Source organism: Harmonia axyridis, chromosome 2, assembly GCF_914767665.1.
Source record: "Harmonia axyridis chromosome 2, icHarAxyr1.1, whole genome shotgun sequence".
Classification (NCBI taxonomy): domain Eukaryota; kingdom Metazoa; phylum Arthropoda; class Insecta; order Coleoptera; family Coccinellidae; genus Harmonia; species Harmonia axyridis.
The window spans coordinates 31,469,041-31,494,073 of record NC_059502.1 but is presented as its reverse complement, the minus strand read 5'-3'; the positions used below and the strand labels follow the sequence as shown (position 1 = coordinate 31,494,073).

At 33.3% G+C, this 25,033-nt stretch overlaps 2 protein-coding genes across 14 annotated transcripts in view; one reads left to right on the top strand and one right to left on the bottom strand.

The window, feature by feature from the left end:
* LOC123674267 (probable RNA-binding protein 46) overlaps window positions 1–22,766 on the bottom strand; it is a 71,405-nt gene extending 48,639 nt beyond the window's left edge. The window contains exons 1-2 of one of the 5 annotated variants that reach the window (XM_045609244.1): window positions 21,726–22,766; window positions 11,593–11,770 (exon numbers count right to left, since the gene is read on the bottom strand). In XM_045609244.1, the coding sequence (XP_045465200.1) occupies window positions 11,593–11,770; window positions 21,726–22,415 (868 nt within the window). In that variant the 5' untranslated portion in view covers window positions 22,416–22,766. Of the gene's footprint in view, window positions 1–11,592; window positions 11,771–12,024; window positions 12,150–21,725 lie in introns of those variants that run through there. The other 4 variants (XM_045609245.1, XM_045609242.1, XM_045609243.1 and 1 more) reach the window with 4 other exon arrangements.
* LOC123674263 (potassium channel subfamily T member 2) overlaps window positions 1–25,033 on the top strand; it is a 777,909-nt gene that overhangs the window by 189,026 nt on the left and 563,850 nt on the right. The gene's annotated exons all lie outside the window — the stretch shown is intronic.

Here is a 25,033-nt window from a genome sequence, read left to right as displayed (position 1 = left end):
CAGCATCCTGTTTCCAAACCAAGAACTTTAAAAACTTCCTCTGCACTGCCTCCAAACGTTGTATATGGCATTGATAAATAGGTCTCCATATCATACTGGCGTACTCCAGTTTGCTTCTTATGAATGAATTAAATAATGATAGATAAGTATCAACGCATGTAAAGGATTTACCGCTGCGAATTATAAAACTTGCACACCGATGAAACTACATGATCCAAGTGAGGCAAGAATGTGCACTCCGTATCAAATATCACACCCAAGTCTTTGATTTGTGTGAGACGACTCAACACATTACCCGTTATATTGTAATCATATTTAATTATTGCCTTCCTCCTAGTGTATGATACAATATAACATTTTTTGCCATTCAAAGCCAAATGGTTTCGATGACACCAGGCAGCTATACGTTCTATGGCCCGCTGTAGAGTGACGCAATCCAGTTCACTAATGATCTCCAAATACAACTTTAAGTCATCCGCAAACATCAAGATGGGTATCCCGATCTCATCAATGAGGTCATTGACAAACAGTAGGAACAAAAGGGGCCCCAAATTTGAGCCCTGTGGAACACCAGATGAAGCAACGTATTGGTTAGAACGATAATTTTCAATCTGTACATATTGACGCCTATCATGCAAGTATGAAGCAATGACCCCAATCAGTCCCTCAGCATCATTCCGATTAAATGATAGAACGATGTTTCGAGGAAACGACAGCTCAAAGAGACAGTACACTAAATAGATCATAAATATGACTATTTTCCACTAGAATTGGACATAAAAAGGGTTCTGTAAATCCTGTGGAAAGTTAAAGGATAATACACTCAAATTTCTGATTTGAAATTCAAACTCATTTCCACATCGAATAAAGTACCCACTGTTCACTGTGCTCGACAGGAAATTTGTGCGCATCGAACAACGCTGGATTTGAATCAACATTGTTGGGTATAAATCGAAATGAATATATTTCAGCGCGGATACAAAAGTGTAATTAATTCTATTTAAATTCGATAATCTAACCATAATGTGGGTAATATCGGTAAATTAGAACCCCATCGGCTCTATATACCATTTCATTGTTATACTCGTATCCAATTTATCACATTTGCAATATTAACCGATGAATCATAAATTTGTGTTCAGCTTTCAACCACAAATTTAGCGAGTTACCACCGCAGTACATCCATTTTCGCGTTTTGTTGAACGTGTCAGGAAGATGAACGCACAGTAAATATAATTGTGCTCCGAAATTTCAAGGTTCAGAATATTTAGAGAATATTTGTATTAATCATCATCGTGGAAATTTCTGAATATCATGTTTATTAGACGATAAGTTTCCAATAAATCCTTTTCTTACGATTGATTTCTCGATTTTCGTCTGGAATGAGTTTAATCCAAATGATGTAGCAATTAACCAATTTTGTAGGAAGTTTCAGGCAAACAAGTTTTCGTAAGTAATTGCACATGTGCATCAAAATTACCGATAATTTTGCATGACAGCGTGTTGTCGTAAGTAATTGCACAAGTGCATCAAAATTACCGATAATTTTGCATGACAGCGTGTTGTCATAAAAACTGCATGAGTTCATTTTCATTTTTGGAGAAAGAGCCCGACACCGAAGGTGGAGGGCTCTTTCTCCAAAAATGAAAATGACCGAATGCAGTTTTTCAGGGAAAACACGCTGGAATGCGAAATTATCCGGTCATTTTGATGCACGAGTGTAATTCGGGGGAATATTTCCCGAATACACTGTTACATCACTTGTCAAACTGATGTAGAATGGAATTGCCATAGATTCGAATTGAGTAAGATGCATAAAAACTATGCATCTATGAACAGAGCAATTATCGCAGTGCTGTTTCGCTTCCTACAATGCAATTATCGCTGTAATTTTCGATAATTGTTCTCCATATACATAGAATTTTTGACAGGAGGGAAATATTCGCTGTAATTTTCGATAATTGTTCTCCATATACATAGAATTTTTGACAAGAGGGAAATATTCGCTGCAATTTTCGATAATTGTTCTCCATATACATAGAATTTTTGACAGGGGGGAAATATTCGTAAGTAATTGCACAAGTGCATCCAAATTACCGATAATTTTGCATGACAACGTGTTGTCATAAAAACTGCAGGAGTTCATTTTCATTTTTGGAGAAAGCCCTCCACCTTCGGTGTCGGGCTCTTTCCCTATTTTTCTATTTACATAGAATTTTTGACAGGAGGGAAATATTCGATAAAAGCTCTGGACGGCGTAGCAAAACATATTTATTCTTCCAATTTTTGGATTTGTTTTATGCATAAAACAAAGTTTATACTTTGTTTTATGAACAATTACCCTCGTTATCCTTTCCACATGTTATTATTTCTGGATCCGGATGTCACGCAGTTAGCTATACCTTTCCGCGTGGTATTGTTGGTTGTTGCCCAAAAAACTTTGGGTCTTCCTGCTGAAACCACAAATGGACTGCTGGCTTCTGTTGTTGACTCTGTTTGTTTGTTGTTTCTTTCAAGTTTTGCTCATCCTAACACTTTTTCACCGTACTGATGAGGGCCGAAAGCCGGAAACACGTGTCTAAGGTTAGTATTTCTCTGTGAGGGACTGTCCTTATCCTTATACTTTGTTTTCATCAACACTAATATCCATAAAAATTTGAAAATTTGTGTAATTTTTTTCCTTGAACGATTGAAGAGGTTGTTCACTGGAAATAATATCTTAAAATGAACAAAGCAATAACATGGGGTGAGGATCTTTCAGCGCTCGTTTATGCGCCAATTGCGACCTTAGATACCGCAGTACTGGAAAAAAAAAGGAAAAATATCCAATTATAAAAATTCAGTAACTTCTTTGGATCAACGTATTTGTGTTGAAAAGAAAGCGAGCTTCTTGGCTGAAATTCAGCTATATTCGAGGCGAATAGGCACCTGTGAATCGCCATTCTCATAATGAATGCGGTAAGAACAAAACATCGATAGCAACTGACGGATTAATATTTGAAATCATGGTTCAAGAGATGCCTTATAAATTTTCATCATTTGCTAAAAAAAAATTTTGTGTATATTTCTGTACATTATAATTTTTTCAATTTGAAAGATACCATTGAAATTATATATTATAATTTTTATCCCCATATCCCAAGTTCTTGTTTTTCGAATATCCAACAATTCAATTTCGCTAACTTTTACGAAATAAATTCCAATTTTTTTTGTGAAGAATGCAAATGTAAAGGCGGATGAATATTTCATATTCATTTTTGAATCACTTAATTTACAGATTCCTCAAATCGATTATATTATTCGAGAAAAGGAATAAACATTGTCAAACCACGCAGATCGAACAGAATTATTCATTATGTTTATTTCTAATCCTGAAACAGATATTCAAAGTTTCATCACTCTGAAACTCTCTTGGAGGTTATGCGAACTGATTCACAATTAAATCATATATCTATTTCATATATTATATTAATAAATATTCATATATTTCTAGTGAGACACATCCAGAGCGAAACCAATCAATGAATTATTTGCATAATTGTTTTTTATATGTTCCAGATCTAATTCCACGAAAATATATTGAAAAAACAAAATGAAGAAAGCACACACGTGAAGTCAGAAGTTTTCGGACGCTGGTTCATTAATGTGCCATTTCTTTATATTAGGGTTTTGTTTTTTAAGGGAAATTAGACTGTACAGCTAAGAAAGATACAGAATATACATGGGACCAGTGGATGGTTAGAGTAAAAGGGAGACTGAGGGAAGAAACAGGAGTGAAGAAGAAGAAAAATTAGATGACAAAAGACTGACAGTAGTGGTGAATCAGACCAAATAAAGTAGTAATTGACGTCGTAAATAATAATTAAAAATTATTTTATTTTATTTCGTGGAAATTTTTATGAATTCAAGTAAGTTGAAGAAGGGATCTCACTTTGTGTAAGTAGTTATTAAGAAATTTGAAAAATGTTAAATTGTGTATGCAGTGATCGTATTAATTGTTTGTTTTTCCATTTTAGTAAACCCTGAGGAAGAATAGAATCACTATTCGAAAGCTTGGTTAAATGGCAAAAAAAGAGATCTAGTTTTCTTTCCGTCCTGTACAGTCTAATTTCCGTTAAAAAAACAAAATCCTAAAACTATATTAGCTACATAAAGAGCAATTCGTGCATGAATGAACGAGCCTTCAGAAGTCCCTGACTATAATTTTATAAAATTTGTGTGAAATATTAATAATCTGTCAATCGTTTTGATATTGTGACCTTCAATAAATCAAGATGATTTTTATTTTGGTTATTTGGTTATAATAAAAACGGTTATTATTGTTCATTTTACGATATGCTGCTTGCATTTTTTATGGTTCTTTTGATGGAAAACTTGTTATCATTTTAATTCTTTTTTGTTCTTCGAAAAAAATGTATGTTTGTAATATTTCTGAGATATTAATCATGATAGGTTTTCCCATTTCAGTCTTAGTCACTCGGAATACTTACTATAAAAAAAGTAATGGTGTATTTTTTTGGTCAAATATTATAAATGAATTTACTTTCTGTAACCGAAGTGGAAATATATAACTCTCCTCGTTTATTGTAAATCACTTAATTCAGTCTCTTTATTCAATATGAGGATACTATTTATTTGCGAAAAGTGATCTGCTATTTGTTTCTGGTTAGATGAAATTTTCATTTTCCGAACAATTTCAGAAGGATTATGATGAGGAATAATAAACCAGATTCAATTTCTGAGGTCAACTTTGTAACTTTGTAAAGTGACAAAACTAATCGATTTACTCATGCTGTGAAAGCAAATTAGGAACGCTCTCATATGGAGATGATGTTTTGATTAAACGTAGAAAATAGCGTAGAGCGGTAACACATTATAATCGTTTCACCCAACATTTTCACAAGGAAAACTCGTTAGCTGCTGCTTCCACTGTACAATTGTAAACTTCGTCTTACGAAATGAAAAGGAGAAAATCCGTAAAGAGCATTTGCGTCGATATTATCTAAATACCATCTGCTGTGAATAGTCCTATTGAATGAAACTTTGGATTCTTTTATTTCCATGAATGAAATGTAGGAATCGTAGAAGGATATCCCCTCCAATTTTCCCTGTACGATATTTTAGATACAGTGGAATTCTTTGTTCGTCTAAAAAAAATTTCCATCCGCTGTCAAGATTGTTTTGGAAAATATGCAGTTTCGAAATAACAGGCTACTTCACCAGATTTAAAATATCATAATATACATTTGAACAATTAAGATACAATTTTTAAGAGGGATTACCACCACGTGGTTTTTCGCGTATCTGTCAATTTTGGGTAACCATTCATTCACCCTCTGGCCCTCCTGCGATGACCAAACTTTATATGGTGCATGAAGTCGTACATTCACTTCATCTTCTTTCTTTTTTCGAAGCAAATAAGTATAGGGCAGCACTGTACGACGACTTTCACAAAATTATAATTTCACCTCTTTCTTAATAATTTTCAGTTGTTTTTTTTTCACGATTTGATTTTTATGAGTAAAAAAATAATCATATACTTTGAGAAAAATTAATGGATGTTTATTGAATGAGTTGTTTGATTTTAATAAGTAAAAAAAATATGATATAATTTGAGAAAAATTAATGGATGTTTATTTCCTCATGAAGAGGAAGGTATACCATTAACGATGGAAATTTTCAAATTCGTCTTCTAAAAACTCGAAAAGACCATGTTCACACAGCACGTTGTCATCATTTTCAATATGAGGATACTACAAATTTGTGAAACGTGATCTGGATTATGTTTCTGGGTAGATGAAATTTTCATTTTTCAAACAATTTCAGAAGGATTGTGATGAGAAATGATGAATTAGATTGAATTTCTGAGGTCAACTTTGTAACTCTGTAAAGTGACAAAACTAATCGAATGGAAGCAGATAAGGAGCGCTCTCATATGGAGATGATGTTTTGATTAAACGTAGGAAATAGCGTAGTGCGGTACACGTTATAATCGTTTCACCCAACAATTTCACAAGGAAAACTTGTTAGCTGCTGCTTCCAGTGTACAATTGTCGAACTTCCTCTTACGAAATGAAAAGGAGAAAATCCATAAAGAGCATTTGTGTCAATATTATATGAATAGCGTCTGCTTTGAATGGTCCTACTGAATGAAACTTTGAATCCTTTTATTTCCATGAATGAACTGTAGGAATCGTAGGAGGATATCCCCTCCAATTTTCCCTGTAACATATTTTGGATAGAGTGGAATTCTTTGTTCGTCTAATAAAAATTTCCATCCGCTGTCGAGATTGTTTTGGAAAATATGCAATTTCTAAATAACAGGCTACTTTACCAGATTTAAAATATCATATATGCATTTGGACAATTAAGATACAATTCTTAAGAAGGATTACCACCACGTGGTTTCTCTCGTATCTGTCAATTTTTGGTAACCATTCATTCACCCTCTGGCCCTCCTGCGATGACCAAACTTCGTACGGTGTACGAAGTTCTACATTCACTTCATCTTATTTCTTTTTCGAAGCAAATAAGTATAGGGCAGCACTGTATGACAACATTCACAAAATTATAATTTTACTTCTTTTGTAATAATTTTTAGTTTTTTTTTTTCAAGAATATTTTAAAAATATATTGCTCTTTCCAAAGTACATACATATCATCAACTTTTTTCGGGAGAAACGAAACATAATCAAATTATTTTTTTTTTCACAAATCCAAAATATTCACTTTCTTCCATATAAATAGATTATTGTTTAAGGAAATTTGTAAAAACACCATGAAAATCGGTAATTTGTAAAAAGATATATCCCTAATTTCGAACTGAGCTACCACGTGGTGGTGTTCCCTCTAAAGTTCAAAGTCTGAATCAACGGCTATTGAAAATTAGTTCATGTCTTATAGAAAAAAATACTTCTGCACCTGTGGAGAATTTGATATAATTTATTTCACTAGTTGGTTCAGGTAATATGTAGTCGTGCCGATATATCATTATTTGGTTTCTTCATAGATTCAATGCAGTACTGTTTGAAATTGAATTGTTCATTAATGAAGGGTTTTCGAATGAGATGTTTGATTTTTATAAGTAAAAAAATAATTATATATTTTGAGAAAAATTAATAGATGTTCATTTCATTGTGAAGAGGAAGGTAAGCCATTAACGATGGAAATTTTCAAATTCGTCTTCTAAAAAACTCGAAAAAATCCATGTTCACACAGCACCTTGTCATCTTTATTCGATATGAGGATACTACACATTTGTGGAACGTAATCTGGAATTTGTTTCTGGTTAGATGAAATTTTTATTGTTCGAACAATTTCAGAAGTATTATGATGGGAAATAATGAACTAGATTCAATTTCTGAGGTCAACTTTGTAATTCTGTAAAGTGACAAAACTAATCGAGTTACTGATGCTGTGGAAGCAGATTAGGAGCGCTCTCATATGGAGATGATGTTTTGATTAAACGGTGAAAATAGCGTAGGGCGGTAGACATTATAATCGTTTCACCGAACATTTTCACAAGGAAAACTCGTTAGCTGCTGCTTCTAGTGTACAATTGTCGAACTTCCTCTTACGAAATGAAAAGAAGAAAATCCGTAAAGAGCATTTGAGTAGATATTATCTGAATAGCGTCTGCTCTGAATGGTCCTATCGAATGAAATTTTGGTTTTTTTATTTCCGTTAATGAACTGAAGGAATCGTTGAAGGAGGCAATATCTGATATCCCCTCCAATTTTCCCTGTAAGATATTTTGGATACAGTGAAATTCTTTGTTCGTCTAAAAAAATATTTTTGCATCCGCCATACAGAGATTGTCTTGAAAAATATGCAATTCCAGATTTAAAATGTCATATATGCATTTAAACAATTGAGATCTAATCTAAAGCTAAGTCTCTGAATCAACTGCTATTGAACAACAGTTCAATCTTTCTTATAGAAAAAATTACTTCTGCACCTGTGGAGAATTTGATAGAATTCACTCAATAGTTGTTATATGTAATATGTAACTTTCTCATTAAAATCATCATATCTGAGAATTTGAAATTAAGACCTATATTAACTTACACTTTATACACAGAATATTATACCTATTTTTCTACTTTTTTCAATTTCTATGATATATTACCTAATACAAACAACAAATTGCTAGTTCACAGAGTATCGTTCAATTTTTAGTAATCGTGATTTTGCTTGTCAAATGTCAAAAGATGACAGCTACCCAGAAAACAGGCTATTCAAATATGAAACCCCTTTTTGGAAAAACCTTCACAATCAAAACGTGTAATAGGGAATATGAGGTGGTAGGATCAATAATGAAACAAACAAATAATCCAGACAAACCTTGAAAAATTCAGATAAATTGAATAAAAATCTAAACACACGAATTTTATGAGATGCCGTAACCTAGTGCATGCAAATTTTATAGTTTCATACAAAAACTTGTTATTCAGCATTTCTCTAATTTTTGACATCATTAATCTGAAATTTACTGCAGACTTTCGGATGATAAATGTATATCAAACATGAAATCTCTGGAGGAATACATAAAGTACTGCATTTCATTTAAACAACGATATTCGCAGGTCTTCTGGGAATAAAAAGAATTGAATTACAAGGGCAGTCAACCCCAAAAATGGTATCATAAACATTTCACACGGTAGAAATTTATATGCAATGTAAATGTGGACAAGGCAAGAAGGGTTCCCATAAATCAAACAAGAATATCTTATTGGAACAGGAAAGGTTCTATGAAAACGGATTGCTGGAAAATGAAATACGAGGGATCAAAGAATTGAAATTATTCCTCATTCAAACAGGGACGCTGAGAACAATCTGCAGAATGGGGAAGGTTGATGAGATTTTCAATAATAAATATTCCCTATAGACTCGACTCAAAATGCAACACAAAAACACCTCGGCAAAAATACTAATCAAAGTTGAAAATTTCAATGAAATCAAACAAAAAATATTAGAGGCATTTTTTGATGATAAATTACACCAGCCCTATTATCTAGTCACTCTTGCACCCTCCTAGTCATTTATCCAGCATATGTTCGATTTTCCACCTGTAATTCATGCTTTTCATGTTTGTGAAGGACTGGCTGAATCATGTCCCAACTATTTCAGATAGGCAGAAGGTTCAGAGATCTGACCTGTAAGATATTGACGTTAGTCTCTTTAAAACACTCCATAGAATACCTGCAATGCGCGAACAGGCTTTATTCTGTTGAAAAATCGGGTCCTCAAGCTCCTGGAGGACCTGGAGGAACATGTAGGTGAATACCAACTGAGACCTTCTTCCATAAATAATTGTCCACTTTCCGTAACCCGTACATTGTGGTTCATATGCCGCTCAACAAAAAACTACACATTGTTATGTTCTCCACGTCTGCGTATGATCATTATGCTACCATCGTATTTTTCTGAGCAAAATTGCGATTCGTCACTGAAGACCCCCCCTACGTCCCAATCCACTAGCAAGGTAAACCACTCAACATTTTGCTGTCGATGACTACAGTGACTTGATGAAACACAGTGGCGATACAATACATGAATATGAAAAGGCTATATCCTTTTATAATTAAATAAAATAATTTTTCCTAGTATGGGCCAATCATAGTTAGGACGTAAACGAATATCCAGATCATAATTCTTTCTATTTATAGTAATGCACTGCTGTTTTATAATGAAAAAATCTTTGAATTTCACGTTGATTCATTTGCCGCTTTGGTTCATGGAAGTCTCAAATCGTAGATACGATCCTGGACCTCATTTGTCGATATTGACCTTCTCTGGACTGGATCATGCTTGATAACAGTGTAATACAAAGGATTGCTTACGGTTGAGACGATTGATCATTCCTCTGAAAGAAAAACCACATTCACGTAATCTAATAATGCAATTTTGTCGAATTCACTCAATTGTCGATAATTTCACGTTGTCGTATTCTAGGCATAATCGCAGCATCAAAAAGGAAGAACACGATACACAATTGTAATCAAAAACAATACCGAAAACCGACTTAGCTTTCAAGAAATATGCTAGATAATTCCTATTGTAACAACAAGAATAACGACAAAATTTTCATATATAGGTACTAGATTATTTCAAATAATATTTAAAACGATAACAATATTTAACTAGTTGAACATGTCTGCAGAGTCAAGTCCAAAATCATTCCAATGCCATCTTGGTATTGGTACTTCAATTTCAAGTTGCGCATGTTTTGACGTTTTAATCGCATTGATGATGTCATTGATATTTCGGCTATGTCATTGACAATTTTTTTTTTAATTATAATAATAACAATAATAATATACGTCTTTATTAGGCGAAAGTTTAGCTAAAGCTATTCTTACACTTTCACCTTAACCTTACCTTATTGCTACCGTTATTTTTAATAGTGCCATTTGAAAGAGCATATTTTTCTCCACACAACACATTAAGAATTTCGTACTATTAAATAAAGAAATTTTCGAAAAAATTGATTTTATAATCATTTTAATACCGAAAATTGCAATCTAGGACTACAAATGAATGTAACAATAATATTACTCAACAAACTGTCACCGAGGTCCAACGAGAATTCAACGACCATCTAGGATACTGCCAGGCTCAGTTTGATCAAATTCAGCTACATTCATCGAGAAGTCGCTGGCGTAATTCTTCCAAAGAATTGTGTGACATAAATTTTAAAATATTATTTAGTTCTTCCAGTATTTGAAGGTAACGAACTCATTCTCAACTATATGTCACTGAATATGGCTGTTCAGAAATTCGATTTCTCAAGTGGTTTCAAAGAAAATGTGAGGATTTTCATCCGAACGATAACAACATTTATGATTATCATTGAGCGAAAAAAAAACATTCTTCAGAGAAGCAAATGTTGAATTGAAATTAGCACTCATCCTGTATTAATTCACAGACTTCACAAAATTGCAAGAGTCAGTTATCGTTGAATTCTTAAGTTAATTTGATTTCATATGGAAAAACTTGAAATTTTTTTAGAATTCGATGAATGATATTTCTATTGATAACATATTATTGTTAGTGTTATGCTCAATGTTGAAATGTATTTCATGACATCTTATTTATAACGAGCGTTCATCAAGATTCATGGTCAAGAGTGCTTTGGAGAAATTAGAGTTGATTTTCCGTGTTACAAGTAGCGCTTAGCTTGTACTATATATAATTTCCAGATTCGAAGTATACATATAAATGAATATTAGTGAAATGGTACAAGCTGAGCGCTACTTGTAATCACAGGGAATCAACTCTTATTTCTCCACAGCACTCTTGACCACGAATTTTTATGAACACTCGTTATTTTGATACAAGCAGCATCACCATTGATCGAATAGTAACCTCGAAATATTCTTAACGTGAGCTAAGAAAAAAATAATTTCTTCATTTGTCGATGACATCACGGTATGACCCACAGTCGACATACGACTCTCGAGTCAAAAACCCTCTGTTGTGCACTGTCGACATGAACGTTATTTTTTTTATAAGGACCTGAACTACTTGGTGATTATTTGATCATACCAAACACAAAAAATAAAGAAAGCAAAAAAAATAAAAGTTACCTACCCTTAAGACCTTCTTTGGCTTTCTCAGCTGCTTCTCTGGAACAAAAATGGACGAAAGCGTAGTTCAACTGCTTGTGTATCTTGACCACCGTTTTTATATCCATATATTGGCTCATAGCATTAGATAGTTCCTCCTTGTTCAATTCCACAGGAATATGATGAATGAAGAGTATAGTCACCTGTAAAATATAGAATCTCTATTGAATTGAATAATAGTCTAAAAATTGGTGTTTTTAGACGCAAAACAAAATGTAGATGGGGATTGCATTGTGAGTAACTTTGAACTCATTCAAAGTTCATCTTCAGACACTGAAGATTACACAAATGGTAGAGTATTCATATGGATATCAGATACAAAAATGGTGATTAGAAAACCAATAAAGGGCTATAAGATATTGTAAAGCTGAAAACATCTTTGACCATTTTCAAATACCTGCATATTTGAAAGCTTTCAACTAAAATTCTGGTTAAACTAAGATTAAATTTTGAGCGCCATTATTACTCAGGCTAAAAACAAAAACCGATAATCATACATTTATAGTTGAAACAGTATGAAACAAATTGAAGTTTAAATTCACTCTCTTCTGTTGAATATTTTGGCATAAATCACCGAGCATTCAAGAAGAATTCTCCTTTTCCAACCGACAACCGAACTTCCGGCAGAAAACTGTAACTTCAAAGAGATTTCTACAAACATAAGAAATCAATAAGTTTCCAGCACCGTATACATGTAAAACAGAAAGCTTGAATGATTTATCTTCTCCACAGTTATAACTGAGTTTTTTTGGTGGAGTAAACTGGCAATTTCCACATATAGAGGTATTGCACAGCTCCCGAGTTTCATTGCAGATTATCATAAAATGGAACTTCTCACTACGACGATGAGATGGCGCCACATAAGTGAGAAGGAATGATCATTTTCTTGAATTTCTGGTCTGGCATTCAAGGGAATTTAAAACTATAAAAATATAAATATAAATCCAAGGTACGTGTTCTTTGAAGTCGAAATTATTCTCGATTTTGCGGCGAAACTTGAAGACGAATTATTGATATGAAGAGGAAGGTATTCTGAAATGTTATATACCGGACATATTCTGAAAATTTAACATAATGATTCATCAACTTCTCATAATATTTGAGATATCTCAAGCAGAAAAAATTTCGATAAACATCAATCTGCAGAGTATAATTCATTTCCTGAATCAGAGAGTTCACGGTGAAACATATTCAATTAATTGTATCACCGTATCAATATATGCTTTCAATACAATTGTTGCATGATTCGATTTCTTGATTTGCATTCTTAAAAATCGAGAAGAATCAATGTTGTCTAGCAGAGATTCACCCAAGGGAGGTGCCGAAGGTTATTTATAATAATGGCAATAATTCTCTTTCCCTGTTGGTCAGTATAGACGTTAACTTGTAACTGTATTCTCATAAAATCATTAATTTTATGCTCTATTTGCGTATATGTATATTCCCATGGGAAGATTGGAATCGAATTGGGGCATCATTAATGTTTTATTTTATTGAAATCGAATCAAAAAGAAAGAATCAAACAAAAACAACTATTCGTGAATAGATGTACTGTGAATTTCGTGAAATGGTTTATTATTTTCACCGTCGTATTATTATATTATTATTGTGATTGAAATCCGAGTTCTACTGTGGGACTATTAGGGCTTGCAATTTTTGATAGAAACAATGGCATCAAGATGAATTACATCTGAAGTAATATATTACAAATTTCAACCATTAAATCGCCATCAGCAAGCGCAAGAATAAACGAACGTTCAAAAGCTCTTGGAATCATAGGGTAAATGCACTGGTTAGCCGACCGGCACTGGTTCTCGACCATTTCGTGATTTGAGATAAAATAATAATAAAAATATATCATGTAGTGTGAAATATTTTCGCGGTACGTGTTCTCGACCATTCTACCCTTCCAAGATAGTTTGCATAGTAGGGGTATAGGTCAAAGTTTTCGCGCTAAAAATTAGTTTATAATCGTCTATCATAGAAAAGGGTTCTTTCTCGTCCTCTCTTAGAAAAGTGCTTTGTGATGTATGACCAGAAAATAGTAATTATTTCTTATTTTAAATGAATTATGTGTGTATATTTTGTTCCATATCAACTATAAGATATATTTTTGAGTGTATTTCAATCAAGAAGCAGATAAATGTATATTTTTTTGTTAAATATTCGGCGGTCGCGAACTGATATTGGAAAATTTGTATCTTTTATTTCTCGACCAAAGTGGTCGAGAACCAATATGTTACTTCAATAATTGTTTATATCAACATATATATTTCTGTTGGATTATTTTCGTTTTTTTTTCGATACCCTGATTCATTTATATATCTACTTTCTGAATATTAGTTTGCGACCACCGAATTAACGTTGAAACACTTATTTCTACCCTTTGTTTATTCGCGGTCGAGAACCAATTTGATTGTACTTAATTCTCGACCACTTGTGGTCGATGTTTTATATTTTATTTACTCATTAGTTTCTAAATAGATATTAAGAACAAAATAACCAAATAATGTTGTATGAGTTGCTATTTTGAAATATTTATAGAAAGTGGAAACTTTTGCAAAATATTTTTTTTTTACGTTTCGAGTGTTTCTTAATTGATTAGCTCCTCTGAAACCCATCTGAGTGATAGGTAGTGATGTTGATGGTACGGTACGAAAGTTAGTACTAATCACTCATCTCGCTCTAAAGTTTTTTATAAAATTTTTAAGTGGAGCGGCCACTATTATTAGTGGTCGAAAACTAACACAAAAATGGTCGAGAACTCGGCGGCGTGGTCGAGAACCGAAGGTTATTGAGATTTTCTATATTTTTCCACATTTCAAAGGTTAAATGCGGAAAGAACGTTTAAAATTATATGACAAATCATTTAAAACTCGCCAAAGAATCGATGAACACCAACACCATTGAAATTTGATAAGTTTATGAGTGAAAAAATCGTGCTCAAAATCGATGTTTCTCTTAACTGGTCGAGAACCAGTGCATTTACCCTACTAGTGCTTTCATCGAATGTTTATCCTACATAGTGATTTTCATTTTGTTGTTGTTACCTCATGAGTACCTACTGCCAAAAGTTATGAAAATTTATTAATTTCTAGATCGTTCGAATAACCTGAATTTATATTCAATCCTCACTTTGTATCGAATTTTCAGAGTTAATATTGACAAATATATTCATGCAAATTCTGCTCAAATGGTTTTTTTAATGAATAACTGGGATGTAAGAAAAAAAAATGGTCGGGGGTCTTTGCAGAATGAAGATGCTCGAGATGCTTTCAGTGAGCATCAAATTTGGGACACCCTGTACAACAAAGAATGCGTTCGGCATCCATTCAAGGAATTCATAACATAGCTTAAACTATCAAAATATTTTCGCTTGATTCTGCTTTATGTAAAATAGTTCCAAATATAACAGTTGCGCGTATAGTGCTTCGTTATGATATTATACAATCAACTATTTTTTCAACAAAATCATGCTCAAAATATTTACATGGTGTAATCGAACGCAGGCAAACAAACTATACCAAAACAATACCGCTTTTGTCCAACTACCACAAGAATTGCCTACCCAAATGGCAGCTCTGCGATTATGACCTTAAATGAAATAACCCCAGGGCGAGCAAACAAGCGTAGAGTGAGCACTATATTTCTCAAGAAATTGAAGTTTCGGACAGCTGAAAAATTTGAAAAAAAATGGGGATAAATCCTATAAATTGAGAAATTTTTCGAAAACTCGGAAAACTTTTTGGTTGTGCTCTAACACTGTATCAGGCGAATTAAACTCTGTGAGATAATTAAAGACAAAATTCTAGAAACTAACGAATTCACAAAAAACGTACCAGTGTTAACCTAGCAGAATGTTTGAGCACCATTAATACCCAGACTAAAAAACAAAAACTGATTATCATACATTGATATTTCCAGTTTGAAACAGAAAATTTTGAATTCACCCGCTTCATTTCAATGTTACTGAATATTTCGGCATAAACCACTGAGCATTCACGAAGAATTCTTCTCCTCCAACCGACAACCCAGCTTTCCGCAGATACCTGTAACTTTAAAGAGATTTCTACCAACATTAGAAATCAATAAGTCTTCAGCACCGTATACAAGCAGAACAGAAAGCTTGAATAATTTATCTTCTTCACTGTTATAACTGAGTATTTTTGGTGGAGTAAACTGGCAATTTCCAAATATATAGATATTGCACAGCTCCCGAAAATCCGAACGCGGCCAATCAGTCAAAATTTATTTATATTTATATAAATAATTGTTATAGCATAATATTTTATGGCTAACAGACAATTGTTTAATTCTAAAAAAGTACCTCTTCGAGAGGGACTCGAACTCGCAACCTCCGAATCACTAGTTCAGCGCTCCACCACTAAGCCAGGAGGTTGTGGGTTCGAGTCCTGCTCGAGGAGGTATTTTTTCCGGAATTGAACAATTGTCTGTTAACCATCAAATATTATACTATTTTAATTTCAGACATTACCCAATGTTTCTATATAAATAATATTACACAGCATGCTATCAGTAGACCGGCTACATGAGAAAATTCCTTCTCTGACCCAAATCTCGTCGGTATCTCTTCCTACAACAGGTATGGATGTGATCAGGGCATTGTGTAGTGTAGATCATGAAACTGCTTGTTGAAATGTTTCAAAATGGTGGAGGCGGGGGGTATAGCGTTGTCGTCGTAAACATGGCCGCCAATAGTTTTTTTCGTTAATTACATTTGGTCTATTTGCATGTATATTGTATCATTTGAAAGCTTATTAAGTGTTCTTCAGTTTAATTCCAGACAGCTAATGCGTATCTATTATTTTCAAAAAAATATTTGACAAAATATGAATTTTTATAAAGCGATTTCAAAAATATTCTTGATATGGGTACTGGAAAGGCGATCATTCTAACCGATCAGTAAAACAAGAATATTTTTAAATAGCCAAAAAAATGTTTCTTTTTTTTTAATTATTAAATATAACAGATACGCTTTGGGCGTCTGGAAATAAATTGAAGAACATCTAATAAGCTTTCAAACGGCACCATACAGAGACAAATATACTTTATAGGTGCGATGGAATTAACAAAAAAATGTCGGCGTCCATGTTTATGACCTCACTGCTATCCCCTTCGCCATTTTGAAAAATTACAATAAGCAGTTTCGTGATCTACACAACACCCTGAGGCCTGAACACATCCATTCCAAACCTTTTGTAAGTAGGTATACAGAAGAGGTACTGAAACCGGGATGTTTCAAAATATGGTTGTGGCCGGTCTACAATTAGAGAACATGCAGATTTCGAAGTTGATGAAATTGAAGCGGAAAAATGAAATGCAATACAAAAAAAATTGAACTTTGAGTTCTCATTCGTGAAAATTATATCTGTCTTTTTCAGAAAATATTCGTCGAATCATAATTATATTGGGCATGTAGAGTAATTATACGCATGTGATTGGCCACAAAAAAAAATCAGCGACTCGCAAAAGGATGCGGGAGATGATTTTTCATCCCCTATATTTCAAAATCTTATAAATCGAAAATGGTTCTTTGGAGCATAACCATATTTGGCCCTGTGAAATCGTTATTTCGAAACGATTGACCACGACCAATTGGCGACTCGCAAAAGGATACAGGGGATGATTTTTCATCCCTCAATTTTCAAAACTTTTTATAACTCGAAAACTATTCGAATTAGGTATGTGTCTCCTGTCAAAATTATCCATTAGCGTTGTATTGAGGGTACGATGATCTTTTTCCTATTGAAAATCTACACCACTGTTTTTTTTTTCAAGAAAATTATTTTAATTTTGAAATGAGAAACTTCACTAAATAGAAAGTCTCTCGAATTGTTTTCATAGAATATACCGTTTCCGAAATAATCGAGTACAAAGCAAACGCTATCCACAAAAATCTACAAAAAATAATTTCTCATTAGTAATGAATGAAAAAACAAAAATTGACGTAGTGCATTATAACGCTTTCAAATTGAATTGAATATTTCAGAAACGACATTCATCAGACACATAAAACAATAAAAAATATTTGGTATAGTTTGAGTGTCTGAAAAATGTTCTTTCCGAGGTTCTTTCTGAAATGTTCAATTCAATTCGATTTAAAAGCGTTATAATGCACTACGCCAATTTTTATAACTTCATTCATCAATCTGACTCTCGATCTGACTACATCACATAAAAAAAACGTACATTGCTGACTAAATTCAAAAAGCTCGAGAAATATGTGATATAAAAGAACTCAAAACAGCATATCATGCATTGGTAGAACCCTCGGTAGAACCACATTCACGTCATGGTATAATTGGATTGAAAGGAATATCTGATTGCTACAATAAACATATTGTGGTACTACAAAAATGTGTTAGAATAGTATATTCTCAACCAAGTTGCAGAGTGGGTTCCTATTCCAACACGAATGCGAAATTCGAAAACGAGCGACGAAGGAGCGAGTTTTGGAACGCATGAATGTTGGAATTGCCTTCTGCAACGAGTATTAGACGATATTTTCTTTATTTCAGTCTAGTTTGGTGAAATTTTGTCGAAATTCAACGAAAAATTCAGATCATACATCCTAGTGACATTTGTATTGTATCTTGGCAGTTGGTGTGACTGTTACGAACATTGACAGATTACGGAATTTCAATTTGAATCGTACGTTTTGAATTTTGAAGTAATTTATAATTACGCATTAAATTCGTGAATTACGTCTGACGGAATCAATTTAACACCAACAAAGTAAAGAGAAATTGCGAATAATGTTGCAAATCATTTCACTAAATCCAAATTATATTATATTGACATTAATTGACGTGTGTTGAATTTTGATAGGATTGGAAGTCTGACGTCTGTGTAGACAACCACAAAACGAAAAATATAACTGAAAACAATGCTGTAATGAAGTTCATTACAGCACTGTTTTTAAAACTATAATGAACTCATTACGAAAATAGAGAAAAATAATTCACAGAATAGTTGTAGTAGTTAATTTTCGGCAACCATGTAAAATAACACTATCGCTGCTGCTTTCCTTATTTTATTGTGATTGCGATAAAAAAACATGCAAATTTTTGACAACTAATTTCATATGAACTGTCAGCCTTTATCTCGGCTGTTATGGATTCTATTATGCTTTTCCGGCCTAGTCCGGGAAGTACGTACTTTCCGGACTAGGCCGGGAAATGCTACTTTCTCAGAGAAAAAGCGTCCGGAAGCGAGTCCTGGAAGTCTGTGAGTCCAAAAAAACCATTTTCGGGCGTGTTGCGTACAATATTTTTTCGGCAACCGTGTCGAATAACACTATCGCTGCTGCTTTCCATATTTTATTGCGATTGCGGTCAAAAAACATGCGAATTTTTGACAACTAATTTCATATGATGAACTGTCAGCCGTTATCTCAGTTGCTATGGTAATGATCAACTGCATTTATCAAAAATATCCCTACCAAGATTTTCATATTCACAATGACACGAACGACGTGATTCTTTTCCGGCCTAGTCCGGGAAGTACGTACTTTCCGGACTAGGCCGGGAAATGCTACTTTCTCAGAGAAAAAGCGTCCGGGAAGTGAGCACTTCCCGGACGGTTGCCGAAAAAAGAAAATAATTTTCCCAGCGATGCGATGGGAGCTTAAGTGTTTACGGTTCAACAGCTCTATGCTCGCTCCCTTCTATACTACAAGAAGAAACAACCTGGACATGGGAATTGTCGCTGATCAAGAAATAAAAGTATAAAATTGCCAATAGTGATGAAAAGTGATAGAGTAACTTTACTTGCCTTGCACCACTCTTACATAATAAATTACCGCTCGAAGAAGAGAAACAATATCACAGTTGTCATACTGTAAAAAGTTCAAATTATGGATAAGACAGCAGCCGTCGCAGTTTTGGCATACTTTTCATAACAGACGAAATTTTATCTGAAAATAAGTAATGTATTGGATACGTGTTCTAATTGTCTATTCTTCCTGTTTTTGTCTTGTGGTCGAAATGATTTGTTCGTAAAAATTTCCACGCAAAAGTCCATGGGCTTTTGTGGGTTTTCGGAAGTATTCACATAGAGTGAAACTTAATTTTTTTATGTAATTGATGATTTCTTTGACAATAAACATATATTCATTCATTTATTAATTATTTATCACTAATGGGAAAATTTCAAAAATTAATTCGTGTAGATTTTGTGGATAGTGTTTACTCGATTAACTCGAAAAGAGTACATCCTATGAAAAAAATTCAAGAGACCTTTTTTTTAAAAAAAATCCTGTTGATTCATGAAATGAAATAATTTTTTGGAGAAGAAAACAGGGTTGTAGATTTTCAATGGGAAAAGAATCATCACACCCCTAAATCTACGCCACTCGATAATTTTGTAAAAAAAAAAAAATTTTACGTATTTTCGATTATCTGGAAATGGAAACATTATATAAAAAAATCAGGAGACCTCTTTTTTTAGTAAAACCCTGCTAATTTTAGAAATGAAATAATTTTCCCTAAAAAATGGCAGTGGTGTAGATTTTCAATAGGAAAAGGATCATCGCACCCCTATATCAACGCCACTGAATAATTTTGTCAGGAGACACTTACCTAATTCGAAACATTACATTATATGGACTTCAATATCTAAAAATTAAAACAATGAATTTGATAATACTAGAGTGATACTAAGTGAAAAACTGAACATCCTGTATCTCAAAAACGAAGCTTGTTACGATAGGTATATGTTTATATGAACTTTTTTAATGAAAAGAGTTGTTCTATCCGACGCCAAAGTTATCAAACTAAAATCTGGACCACCCTGTATATTATCTATATTCTTGATAAGTTACCATTTGCATCCAATGCAGTGAAGTGAAGACGAAACAATTGTTGTGTGATGAATATTAGCAAAAATAATTTCACTGTCTTTTATTGATGATCGTGACTGAATGAACTCAAGAATTAGATTTAATTCCTTTTTTGCTGGGTTTTCAGTTTTGATGAAAATTGAAATGAACCTAACCTTAATTTGAAATAAGATGCCTAGAAACCCTGGTGTGTGTACTGATTCGATTTTGTTTCAGACTTTTTGCGATAGTCCACCTATTTCTTTGGATAGAACTTTCTAGAGTTCTGCAAGGTGGCGCTCTTAAGAATTGATCAGATTCCCCCTACCTGTCTGTCGCCGTTTAAAAATGAAATAATGATTTGAGAAACTGCAAACTTTCGCAAGAAATTACAATTCAGTTCCTATCGAATGTATAATAAAATTATTGAAATAAAATAACAGACGGCTAATGGTCTATTCAGAGTACATAAAATATTGTCAGGAGCCTAGAATATCAAATATTATTCTATACTCAAAGGTCATGAATCGCGAGAAATAGGTTCCAATATAAACGATGAATACATTTTTTTATAGATGCCCTCTGAAACTTCAGTGATCTCTTTACAGGTATAAGTAGGCACACCAGATTTTTTTAGGCATCTTGATTTAAAACTACACATGATAATTAATTCTCAAATCTAATAACTAGAATCGACAGAAGAAAATAATAATACCCAGACAGAAAGGCCATTTCAAGTTAAGTGAACAATTACAGAGATAACTAACACTAGATATTTGAAGTATTACCTACCTATTTCCTTCTATTTTCAATTTGTTTATGGAACAGATGAAGAAAATATTCATTCTTTCAAGTATAGTTCTATTTCTATCCATTTTGAAACAAATTCAATCAAGTAGTTTCTGGAATTTCCTCTCAAATTGAAATCATTATGGAACAAATTGCAGACATGCAATTCACAAAGCTTGTGAAAAGCATTGTATTTTATATATTCTATCAAGACTAGAGACAATATTGAATTAGGAAAATTAAAAAAAAGCTCAACTTCATAGTTGAGAAGTTTTGGTAATATAATGAAAAATCAACTCAATAGGTACATTACAATTCACAATAGCAAGAGTATTTTCCAATCAGGTAAATAATATGGTGAAGCCATTTTTGGAATATGTACAGAGTATGTATACTCAAAAATATATCGAAGAAGAGAATTATGTTTAGAGGGTACCTCAAAATATTGAGTAAAAATATATTGCACTCACCTTAGCCATTATTCTACTATCGACATCTGGAATTGGATCGGCCCAGTCAACAAAAACAGATTGACCATCAATAATTAGGCAACCTGGATAGAGCTGTTTTTTGGCCATTGCTGCATCTCTGTGTGTTACAAATTCGACAAACACATAACCCCTATTTAACTCGGGTCGGACCAAATCTTTGTACATTATTATATCGGAAATACCATCAATCAAATTCTCTTTCAGGATCCTAGCAACGTCATCTTTATCATATTGCTGTGGAATATTCCCGAAAAACAATCGACAGTTATCAACCGACTTGAAAACACCAATCCTAGTATTTTTAACAATTTCGAAATCATCGAAGAAGGCAATGGCTCTTTCAGCCCCGTCGACAGTAGTGTACGTTGCAAAAGCGAAACCACGATTTCTAAATGAAAAATCAAGCATAAGTCGAAATTGATATAATTCACCGGCCCTCATGAATAATGGAATGAGTTGATCTTCGAAAATTTTTCTTGGAATTTTACCAATGAAAATTTCTGTGCCCTTTACATTAGGTTTTTCGGGATATCGGACCGATGTACAAATTCTCTGTCCGTTAACTTGGGTGCAATGAAATCCTAACTTCGAACACATGGCAGATAATCTTCGCTCCATCTTTTCCATTTCTTCTCTGGCCAGTTTATGATCCATACTGTTCTTGAACATTTTCAGTTATATTTCACAACAATTCTTTAAAATTACAAGACACTTGATAATTGCACAAATAAGACACACGCGCTAAAACGATTACAATAAAAATAAGGAAATGGCGACTGACTGTCTTGCCCTACGAAGATCATCACGATCACGAACTCCACAGTTGATCCTATTCCTATAGAGGGCTCATCAATTCAGAGGGAAAATTCGAATATTTGAATTCGAATACAAGACCGTTAGCTTCTTTAACTTCGGCACTATCTGAAGCATAACGAAAATGTTTCTGTCTTTGCGGCAGCATCCTGTGGATCAGATTGTAGTTTTTAAATAAATAAAAGTATCTGTATTAACACAAATATGATACAAAGGCTACCGCTATGTTGTTTATTGTATATAGCAGATCTATTTTTTAATTATTCATATTGCCTACCGCTTGTGGTTAGAAATCTTGATATAGCAGATGTTCGCGCTTCAAGATGAGTGTTTAGTAGTGTGTTTACTTATTTGAAAAACATGTAATAAATCTTTATTGTCTCGCCGCCTGCAACAAAATTTTGGCTACCATAAAAATAGATTATGATTTTGAATCGGAATAGGCATAAATATTTGGTCCATGTTGGGCACAATTATCAAGTATAAGATAATAATCCACGGAGCCATCGTCTCTGTCAATATGAGTGCTAAAATTTCATAACTACAGGGGGAGCACATAAAATAGAATGACCGAATATGAGTTGTTCATGTGGTGGAATATTATTCGCCGGGAAAATTTATTATTTTATTTTTGATAATTTCATCGGAAACTAGGGAATATAAAGGCAATTCAAATGAGATGTTTTAATTAGAGAACTCACATTCCATTGAACAGTTGATTATTTAAATTGGGAAAAATATGTTTGAAATTAATTATTTCGTGGATACTTTCGATTCATATGAATCGATTTCAGGCGTTTCAATTACTTCTTTAAAATTAATGGTAACAAATATTCTTGAGCCGTATTCAACAGAAATTCCACAAATTTCCTTCATATTCAAGCGACTTCATTACAAGCAATATTGAAAATTATTCATTACGATATATCCAGAAGTGTCTCATTACCTATATTGAAATAGAATATGTCATGAGAAAACTTCATTATTTCATGCAAATGCCTATCATTTCCAAATTTTTAACACAAATTGTTAATGTGGTCAATTTTTGTGGAAACAAGATAATCGTCGAATGAGAATTCATATTTCAGTTTGTCTTAATAAGTCGGTTAAGTTTTTTCAATGAGAAAATATTTTAAACTATTCGTGGCCATTTAATGCTTATTTCAAGGGAATAGCAGGCTATGTAATTTCGCTCAAATGTAGGTATGTTACTTTAGAATTATCAGTCCAGACTGAACACAAACAATTGGATTCGACTCACTGATCGAATGGAATCGGGCCAACTGTTTCCAAGTTGAAAAAGAAAATTGGAAAATGAAGTAAAATGAATAGTTCTCAACTTTTCTTTATTATTGGTGCTCTCAACAAAAAACAAAAACATCCTACAGGCACTTTTTTCAGTAGAATCCATTGAAATAATGATTTACTCTTATTGTCATTAGTTTCGAAATTATAATAGGTACAAACAACCAAGTGCCTATCTAAAACAAAAGGTGGACTTCAGATAATTAAAATATTCAAAGAAACAACATTCATCAATGTGAAAATAAAAAAAATGTTGAAAAAATCTATCTGTGTTGAATCCGGAGACCTTGGGGGCCACCGAATATATTACATAATTATCTGAAGTACACAGATTTTTATAGATAGGTACTGGGTTGATTTGCCGAGTGAAACTTTAAATGTTTCTTATAGTTTGATAAGAAATTTATATATCATGTCATATGATATATTATATGTAAGCTAAATTATTCTTCACGATTGGGTTCCGCTAGCTTAACGTTAAAGCTAGCAGAATCCAAGGTTTTTTAAAAAACGTGAATTCAGAAATTTGGTGATGGGTTCATACGTGAACCTATAATGAGCCTGAAATTATGGTATAATTTGATTGTCCATAAGAAATCGATTAGCGTTTTCTTCGGCAATTTTATGAAAACATTTTTCAATGGGGTAATAACTTAGCCTAAAATTATGGCCTAAAAAATAATAAAAAATCGAAAGATGCTCTGCTAGCTTAACGGGGGTCATAAACCCAATAACTTTGGTCGAACGGAAAAACCTAGAAACTGAAAATTTTCAGGCTAGTTCGGATTTCCAATGACTCGGTTAAATTCGTCAATGTGCAAAATCTGAGTTCCATAAATATTGCCGTTCTTACTTTTGCTTCCCTTTTACACACTGGCAAAATTAGGGGAATGGACAAAATCTCAACGAAGTTTGTAGGTAGTTCATTTTTTCTTGAATCCTTTGACCGATTTTAGCAATTTTTCTTTAATTGTTACTTGAATCTCGGTAACATAACTCTTTGAATGCCGTTCTCAGTTACTTCGTTTTTTGTTGTATATAGGGCCCAGTGGCGATGCCAGCTTTCAAAAATAGGGGTGGCCAAGAGGGAGCCGGATTTTTTTTTGGGGGGCCAGATTAAAGCGAAATTATAGTTCTTCTAATCTTTTAGCCTTAGTATGTCAAATTTT